Source organism: Festucalex cinctus, chromosome 15, assembly GCF_051991245.1.
Source record: "Festucalex cinctus isolate MCC-2025b chromosome 15, RoL_Fcin_1.0, whole genome shotgun sequence".
Lineage (NCBI taxonomy): Eukaryota > Metazoa > Chordata > Actinopteri > Syngnathiformes > Syngnathidae > Festucalex > Festucalex cinctus.
In genome coordinates this window covers 26029865-26039281 of record NC_135425.1, presented here as the reverse complement: position 1 = coordinate 26039281, position 9417 = coordinate 26029865, and the positions used below count along the sequence as shown (strand labels likewise).

General features: G+C 40.3%; 2 protein-coding genes across 10 annotated transcripts in view; both read left to right on the top strand.

The window, feature by feature from the left end:
* The first annotated feature begins 346 nt into the window (after positions 1-346).
* Positions 347-3247, top strand: ptcd2 (pentatricopeptide repeat domain 2). Of its 4 annotated transcripts, none has more exons than XM_077497317.1 (10): positions 347-707; positions 867-959; positions 1221-1350; positions 1458-1606; positions 1865-1943; positions 2004-2095; positions 2377-2490; positions 2594-2668; positions 2754-2870; positions 2952-3247. In XM_077497317.1, the coding sequence occupies exons 2-10, from the start codon at positions 888-890 to the stop codon at positions 3171-3173; spliced, it is 1050 nt and encodes a 349-aa protein (XP_077353443.1). In that variant the 5' UTR covers positions 347-707; positions 867-887; the 3' UTR covers positions 3174-3247. The 4 variants fall into 4 exon arrangements, with proteins under 4 accessions (XP_077353443.1, XP_077353442.1, XP_077353444.1 ...); XM_077497316.1 differs by having other exon boundaries at positions 349-707; positions 1489-1606; XM_077497319.1 differs by having other exon boundaries at positions 603-747.
* A 420-nt stretch (positions 3248-3667) lies between these two features.
* The window catches only part of cacfd1 (calcium channel flower domain containing 1), a 6545-nt gene continuing 795 nt past the window's right edge, over positions 3668-9417 (top strand). For 2 of the 6 annotated variants that reach the window (XM_077496852.1, XM_077496851.1), the window contains exons 1-6: positions 3668-4136; positions 5346-5418; positions 6604-6729; positions 6794-6968; positions 8325-8501; positions 8927-8990. In XM_077496852.1, coding sequence (XP_077352978.1) covers positions 4025-4136; positions 5346-5418; positions 6604-6729; positions 6794-6968; positions 8325-8501; positions 8927-8947 — 684 coding nt within the window. In that variant the 5' untranslated portion in view covers positions 3668-4024 and the 3' untranslated portion in view covers positions 8948-8990. Of the gene's footprint in view, positions 4137-5345; positions 5419-6603; positions 6730-6793; positions 6969-7062; positions 8270-8324; positions 9026-9417 lie in introns of those variants that run through there. The other 4 variants (XM_077496853.1, XM_077496850.1, XM_077496855.1 and 1 more) reach the window with 4 other exon arrangements.

Genomic DNA, 9417 nt, shown 5'->3' with positions numbered 1-9417 from the left:
TGTGAAATTGGTCATAAAATGATGATTCAACGTGATTTTGGAATGCGAAGATATGAGTGAGACAGTTGCATAAATAATACAGAAGATCTTTGAAAAAACATGCAAAGAATACAATCATGAGCTATTGTTTGTTTGTTTGTTTGTTTGTTTAGGACAAAACGATTATATATAGTCTCTTTTATTCATTATTCAAATGGTGTGGGGAATATTTTTCATAAACCAATAAATAAATGTAATGATTCTTAATAACAAAGTCGATGTGAAAGTTGTTATGGTACTATTTCTACAGTCTGACTCTCACAATATGGCGGCTGCACTGACGTGTTGAAAGTGAGTGCGTGAGGGAGGGGCTGGGGGCATCGCGGAGGATACGCCGCCATGTTGGAATGTGCCATTCCTATCTCCCATAAACGCGAAAGAAAATCATCACCACGCAAAATTAACATACTTATTTAGTATGAGTTTATTTTTTAAGCGCTTTAAAATATAATGACTGCGACGTTGTTGACAAACAGGATGTTATAACGCTGTATAGTTTTCATTCATCTCCCCTTTGTTTACGCGGGGGGTGGTACCGTCTTTCGTCAGTATGGCGCTGCGGAAGTTTTCGTCCTCATGCTGTCGCTCGTTTCTTCGCGAGCACAGTTCTCCTAAAACGACATTTAATACTTTGCAACAGTCAGGCTGGATTGGATCTCGTTTCGGAGGTGAATTCAACACGTTTGTTGGCGACTTGGACTCATTCGCGTACGAGTTTGCGCATATGGTTTCTTGGGGGATTTTGTGTGCAGAGGTGACCCCGGCTGTACACATGGCAATCGGTTACTTTGCAATCTGACCAAAAATATTTGTATAAAAATCTGCAGCTAAAAGGCATCTGCTGTCGGATGATGTCGTCAGACTTGAAGACTTCCAGCGACGGAAGCTGGCAGTCGCTCACCTCATCACTGGATCAGATGGTAACGTATCGGACCGATACTATCGGTGAACATTTAAAGTCCAATATGAAGTCGTTTTGAGCTAGAAAACACTCTTTAAACACCCTCTAACTGTCACGGGAGGCAAATGCACTTATTGTAAATAGAAATATCGATAATTGTGTCAAGAAAATACTCAGCAAATGAGATTTGCTCTATAAACCTACTTGAGTGTACTTACTGTCAGTAAATAAGTGAAGATGGATTTTGACAGTGAATACATGATGCCTTTCATGTCGGCAGGAAATTTTATCGAGCTGTTCGGCCAAAAGCTGCAGAGGAACAGCCTGGTTGGGCGAGACGAGCTCAAGCTGCTGCTTCACTTGTGTCAGAGTGCGGAGGACGCGAAGACGGCGCGAGATGCCATTTACAGGTATTTAACTCATTCACTGCCTTTGACGGAAAAACACGTCAAATGATGCAATGCATTTTTGCTGGGCTGGCAGTGAATGTGTTAATTGAACGTAGCATTTCACGCAGCCCGTCAAGTCACGCCATCGCCTGTTACCAGGTACCATGCGGAAAACAGGAACCTGGTGCACAGGGAGTACAAATTTGGCCCCATCTTCATGAGGCTGTGCTACGAGTTGGGACTGGAGAAGATGGCCGCCGCGACGCTTACTGATAAGGTGCACGTACATCAAGTATTGTACAGTATACGGTAATATTATGAACTAGAATCTGAAGACTTAAAACGGTTTGTTACGTCATCATTTCATGCTTTAACTTGTATGTTTCCTTCTATAACTATAAGTGGCATTCATTACCTTAACCCATTCACTGCTATTGACGTGTATATCCGTCAATGGCAGTGAATGAGTTAATTAAAAAAATAAAATAAAAAAAACTATTATTTTATGAACTTGCTCTTATGTCATCCTGAACAGGAAATGAGAGGCTTTTTCGACGGCCCCGCCTCCTTCAACATCGGCGTCGACATGTTATTCGTCAAGGGCTATTATGACGGTAGGTGAAGAATTCAAATGAACATCGTTTATCGTGGTCAAAATGACGAACGCGTTGCAGATGCTCTCGAGGTGTTGCGCTTCATGAGGAGCCAAAGTGTCCCCTTCAACGAGGACACTCTGATGCTGGCGTCTGCCGTCTGCTATAAACTGGTAACCGGCACTCTTGTTTGTGTTGCATTTATGGGCTATCAGCTATCCAGTTATATATACAGGTCAGTGGTTGATCTTGAAATACTTCCTGTTTACATTCTTCTTCTTTCAAATATAGAGTATTGGCAACTAAATAATGTTTTTGTTTTTTTTGTTTTAAATGATCCGTGGAGCCAATATTTAAGGATTTGTTTTGGTGTTTACTATTTTTTATTTTTTTTTGAGCTATCACTATAAACTTGCGTTTTTGTTTCGTTTCTGTCTTCGATTTCGGGCATCAGAACACAGCGGAGTCGCACGCCATCTGCACGTCGCTCTTCGAGGAGGCTGAGGTCAAAGGGCGTTATGTCTCCAAGCACGCTTACTGCTTTGCTGTGGCATTAGCGCTCAAACAGGTGAGTTGTATTTGAGTTTAAGAAACGTGCATTGGTGAAAAATCCTCCATATAGAGAGACCGTAATGGTTTTACCCGTCCCAATCCGATTGTTTCTCCTTTAGAATGACGTTGAAAAGGCACGACTGTTGTTTGCACGAATCACCAGCACAGACAACCGACTGTGCCAAAACTTGAAGGTGAGTGCACCAAAAATAACAAGTACACGTTATTCTACGCTTCCACTTTTTTTTTTTTTTTGCCTCTCATCACGTGAATCATTAGATTTTGTTACTGGTGGCGTCCGGTGCGACACAAGAGGCCATCGTGGACCTCTCGTCCGCAGTCAAACTCTCGCAAAGCCCGTCCTTTGTCAGGAAGCCGGAATTTTCTCAAGAGCTGGTAAGTCTTTGTGGCACATTTTTTGATACGTCTGGAAGAAGAAGCGTCCTCCACGTTTCCTTTCCTTCATTGGCTCCCAAGCTGGATCGGATGCGTCGGCACGTTGCGGGCCAAGCGCGAGCGGCGGAAGCCGAGCGGGTCATTTCCCGGCTGGAGCGAGCGGGTCAGGTGACGCGGCAGACGCTGGATGACATGCTGTGCCGCACGCCCGCCCCCAAGAGGAAAATGGCGCCCATCGCGCAGGAGAGGCGGACCAGCAGGAGGACGCGACAGCCGCGTCGCTCGTTACTGATATCGGAGTGACGTGATCTGTGTACTATATGAAATCATTCATCATGGTGTTTTGTATATTAAATAGAAAGAAACGTGTTGAGAAACATGGGCCCATTGGTTCTTTATCAAAATGTTCATTTCTATTTTAATTATGTACAGAGAACGCAAGTGTTTTATGTCATTTTGTCGATCACAAAGATAGGATGCTAATATTTTCTTAATATATATTTTTATTATTTTATTGTTAACCAAGCTCTAAAATGTCGACACAATAGCTTCTACACGTAATACAACACTCGATATGATTGGTTGGCAGGGTAGAAATCCCGCCCACCTCCCGTGATAAACCTGTTTGATTGGATGAAAATAGCTGTCACGAAACATCTGAAATAAAATTTTACTTAATAAACTGAGCGCCACCTTACGGTTATTTCATTTTATATTCAGTACTTTTGTTCCTTATAAAATCTGCTATTGTGAAACGTAAAGAAATGAACCTTGCGATGTTTTCCCACAATGCCCCGCGCTCGCACAAACCGGAAGTAGAAAACAACTTCCGCTGAAACAAGTCGGACAGTTCCGTGGCGCTGTATTACCACTTTACATTCACAATATTGCAATTATTGTTGTCTACGTTAAATAGTTACACAATTTAGATGATCCCAAGAGCAAGTCGGCGCTGGTGTTCATGTTTTGAGCAATTTTGGTAGTGGTTTGTTAGCATTAGTAGCTAGCCAGGCGCTTTTGCTGGACACCGAGCAAAAACAACAAGGTTCCATTTCGGCTGGCGTCGGCGTCCGGAGCCGCTGCAACGCCACTGGCAGGTTTGTCATAGAAATCGAGCTTAGTTCGAGTGAGGTTACTCGCTTTCGTCCGAAAGGATGAGCTCCGAGGAGACTGCAGCGTCCAGCAAAGCCTCCCCGCCGGAGGACGACGGCATGACTTGGTGGTACCGGTGGCTTTGCAAAATAGCCGGCGTGCTGGGAGGAATATGTAAGTTGATGACGTGTTTTTTTTTTTTTTTTTTATTAAATTTGTTATTGTTTGTTTCCGTCAATGCAACGTCGTGAAAAGTGGCCAGGCGTTCACGAAATGACGTTTTAATAATAATAGCAGTTAATGTGTCAAAAAACGGCTCATGACAAACTGTAGTGGAACCCTACATACTCGCGGTTCGGCACCCGCGGTTTCACCCTGTTTGTGGATTTTTTTTAAATTTAATTTGTCTCCCAGTGTTTTTTTTTAAATTAATTAATTAACTCATTCACTCCCAACCATTTTCGCTTAAGTGTTTTCCTGGATTTTGACTGATTTTTCAAAGGCCCGCGAAATATTATGTTCTATTGCTTTAAAAATATGGAACATACCAAAAGAGAGATTGGAGTCTCTTCTTTTATCTGGGAAAAAAACGTATATTCCTATCTGTTTCTGCTGTGCAGCAATTAGCAATAGAACTTCGTCGTTTTTCACAATTCTGCTTAGAACTGTGGGGAAATCAGCTGGTTTTAACATGGCCTGGTTGATCTCTTATACTCTGCTGCCACTCAACCATTTTCTGCAGTAGAGAGACTGCATCAAAGCCTTCTCTATGCTCTGGAATAAATAAAAAACAAAATAGGTATAAATGTGTTTTTGGGACACTTAAAAAATTTAAAATATGACGTATTTATATGTTTTTGGGAGCTAATGAGTTAATATTTGGTATTTTGGGGGACTCAACCCCAATATTTAATGGGAAATATTTTTTTTACATTTTTTTAATTTTCAGTCCATTCCAGTTGGATGTCAATTATATCTGAATTTAGCTATTCGCAGACCCTATCCACCACGAATAACACGGGTCCGCTGTAGTGCATACTCCTCATTGCTCACAGTTGTGGTTGAGCGCAACGCAACAAAAAGCTCGGCCCGTCACCAATTTGTCTCTTGTCTTGCAGTCAGTCGCCTCTCCGCCTGTGCGGGCGGAGGGCCTGCTTGTCATCAAACGACAAGCACCGTCAGCAACACTTGACACCGGAGACTTTTAGCCGCCGTGTCACACAAACCGCAGCTGCATATTCCATGAGCTCTGTATTATTAAGCAGGACGGAAATGCTTGCATTAAGTGCCAATCGATCCATGCAAGTTTTTGTTGACTTTCGAGCATCTCTGTCTATTAGATGTTTTTGTTTGTGTATGTAATAAATTCTGTCTTTTCTGCAGCATGTGCCATCGCAGGAGTATGGAACTGTGTCACCGTGAACCCTTTAAACATCGCCGCCGGAGTGTGGATGGTGTAAGTCTGCTTAACTTTACAATATAATAGGGCTGCACAATCTATCGAAAAAAATATCATCATTTGCGATGAAGGCGTGTGCAATAATCTAGGAGCATTACTAACAATCAATAACTAAAAAAAAAAAAGGAAGTAACAAGAAAATATTGCCAAACATTTTTGTTAGTGTAACTCATGGAAGCCTTGATGTCACACGTGTCAAGATCCAGTCCTCGAGGGCCTGAGTCCTGCATGTTTTTGAGGTTTCTCTGCACCAACGCACCCGATTCAACGATCAGGATAATTTTCAGGCTTCTGTAGAGCTTGCTGATGATCTTAATTATGAATCAGCTGTGTTGAATATGGAAAACCTACAAAACATGCAGGACTCAGGCCCTCGAGGACCGGACAATATTTTCAAATGTCTATTTTTTTTTTTTTACGCTTGTTATTTTACATTTTGTTTGCAAAATTGTTTGGCTTTGGCCATTTAAAGCCGTACACACTTAATGTTATAGATCCAATAGTGTGGAACGTGACGGATGGTGACCCCAAGTGGACAAAATAATAATTGTATTGTGTTGTAATTAGGGATGTTCGATACCACTTTTTTTCAGACCGATACCGATACTCAGACACTCAGTACTCACCGATACCGATACCAACTGCCGATACCAGTAGTACATTTTGACAAATAAAAAAATCACTAAAACATATTTTTAAACAAATATATTTCCTTTAATTTTGACCAAAAAAAAAACAGCACAGTCACTCTTCAATAGTCTTAACGCTCAAAATAAAGCACAAAAATGCTCTTTTAGTTTAAGATTCACAATTTTGAAGTATTTCCAAAGCGGTGAAGTTTTGATGAAAGACTGCTGCATGCTAGCGCCACTTACAGGCAAGGAGGACTCACTTCACATCTTCCCCCTCTGCCGTCGCTCGCTTGTACTCGTCTGCGTCACCAGTACTCGAGTACTTGGGAAAAAAAAGGCTGGTATCGGCCCGATACCGATACCTGGTATCGGTACTCGCCCATCCCTCGTTGTAATATTGTAAAGCAAAAATGCGTTTTTAGCTGATCAATTGATGGGCTAATTGGTATAATAATAATAATAAGATGCTAAAAACTGTTAGCAAGCTGCAGTGCTCGACTTAAGCCTCAAATCGATGATGCTGATGCTGTTGATGTCCCGTCGTGTGCAGGTTGAACGCTTTCGTGTTGTTCCTGTGCGAGGTTCCCTTCTGCTGCCAGTTCATCGAGTTTGCCAACGCCGTGGCGGCCCGCGCCGACCGCTTCCGACCCTGGCAGAAATCCTTCTTCTACTGCGGGTGAGAACACTGGGCGGGATTTTGAAATTAATTTCAACGTGTAATATCGATTTTTAATATGGAGCCGAACGGACGGACGTTGCGAGTCAACGATACGATGCGACTTACCGGCTGACTCGTGTTGGACTCAGGATGGCGCTCTTTCCCGTCTTCCTGAGTTTCACCTTCACCACGCTGTTCGGGAACGCCATCGCCTTCGCCACCGGGGTCCTGTACGGCCTGGCGTCGTTAGGGAAAAAGTAAGAGCACTCCGAAAACGGCACTTTTTCACATTTAAAAAAAAACAACAAAATTCACTGTCTTCCTGTCTGTCAAACACCCACTAACAAGCAGTAGACTCTCATTTTAAACATTTCCTTTTACTTAATCAAATACTTCCTGACATGAGTTTTTCTTTTATGTAAGCCACTTTTTTTATTATTTTTTTTTTGTCATTACAACATCAACTACGCTCGTACTAATCTAACAAGAGCAAATTGTTCTTGGCAACTACATTCTTTTGTTTTTAATTCTATTAATTTGTATGGACAATGTCCTTAAAAAGTCTTACATTTATGATATTAAGGTCTTAATCTGTCTTAAAAACAAAAACAAAAACAAAAACTAAACTCTTAAAAAGTAAACAAAGATAGTTTATTTTTAACATCTTTTAAAAGAGTTGCTGTCCTTACAAAATGTCTCAAACACAATATTGTAGAAAATATAATACTGGCCAACATGTATTTATTTATTTATTTATTTATTTTTATTTGTTCAAGTGCCAAAGATATTTGAATTCTTTCTGGGTCATTTTGGGCTGCCGAGTCGGAAAATGACAAGTGTTTCTTTGAATTGGGTCTACTTTGCTGAGATAAAAATATTTTTGAAAATTAATTGATTGATTATGAATATGTTTTGACAGTTTCTTAAAAAAAAAATAGTGTTTGTGCTTTGACGTCACCTGCTTTCGTATTTGTTGACTGCTGATAATGGCGAATTTATTTATTTATTTTTTTGTTGATTTTCACATGAAACATAATTTGCATGATATCGAAAGCTCTGTTATCGATTGCTGTCCTTCAAAATTATGAAAAGACAGATACAGCTTCACCAAAATTTGCATATTTTCAGCACTTTATTTTAAACAACAAAACTGGAAAATGTAAAAAATAAATAAATAAAATTGGTACTAAAATGTTTATAGTCCAGTGCAAATTAATATTTAATAAGTTACTTACCAGTACAAAAATTTGAAATCATTCTGTACATAAAAGGTGCATTTCTTTTAATTCATATTTGACCCTATAACAGTATTACTAATACTAATTATTAATGAATGATTTTTTTTGTTTGTTTGCTGCACTTGAACCACTAATTGATCAAATCATTCCCAACTAACGATTGACTGAATCGGGATTTTTTTTTTTGGTGGACTTTTCCCATGAACTATAGAGTCAACTAAAAAGTAACATTTAAAAAAAAAAAAGAAAATCGCTCGTTTCCATCTTAACCTCCATCCGGGCGCCATTTTAAGCGCGGCTAAACCAAGTCCCTCCTCCCTCCTCCCTCCTCCCCCACCACGCTAACGGCCGCTCGCTCGCTCGCTCGCCTCTCAGGGGGGACGCGGTGACGTACGCCAGGCTGCAGCACCACAAGCAGGCCGACGAGGAGAAGATGACCGGCACCGTCGAGTGATGAGAGCCGGCGGCCGCCGCCTTCGACACCTCCTGCTTGGAGTTATTTATTTATTTATTTATTTATTCATTCTTTGGATCGGACTTGCAACGTTTTATGTGAGTGTTGTGAACATGTATATTTTTGTAACAACTCCTTTTAATGGTTTTTGCATTTGTTTTGTTTTTGTTTTTGTTTGGTTTTTTGGCTGCTTGCTTGTTTGCGCGTGAAGTCAAAAGTCGGGCGTCCATTTTGTGATTGCTCCCTTTCAGGACCTTAACCGTCGTATTGATTGTATAATGTGATGACGAGACTAAAAGATGTGTTGTTTTGGTTTATTGCATCTTCAACGTTTCCGCTTCTGCGTTTCCGGATCCATCACTTGGAATGTTTTTTTTTTTTTTAAACTTTAAACATTAAAACGGTGTATGATCTTATTTTTTTTTTTTTATTGATGTTGAGCACAAACTTCTGCTCACGTGCAGTTTGAAAACTGATTTGTGATTGACTCTTTTTTTTTTTTTTTTCTTTTTTCCTCTTATAGTGGCCAGAGGACGTTTATTGAGTCAACTAAGTACCAAACGTGTGTTTCAGCGTTCTCTTTTTGGGTGAGTGTAGAAAAGTTCGACAGGTTTTTTTTTTTTTTTTTTTTTTTTTTTTTTTTTTTTTTTTTTTTTTTTTTTTTTTCCCCCTCTAGAATTCCTTCTCGCTAACAAGGTAAAAATTTGGGCTGCAGCTATCAAATATTTGAGTGATTGGATGATTTGCATTTATGAACTGTTTGTCTGCCGTTAACGGAAAACCCGAACGAGTACCGTCGCCAACGTTGATTGACGTTCCCCCGATATTAGTGTATCGGGATATTTAAAAAACAAAACAAAACTATTTTTCTCTTATTTTTTTCCCATTCTAGCTCGGTGTCACTCAAATGACCTATTTTCAAATGGTGATTGCGAAAGAACAGAATAAGGTGCCTTGAAATATGAGTGAAAATGCTCAAAATTGTCTGGCATTCTCTGGGTTGTCTTTTTGCAT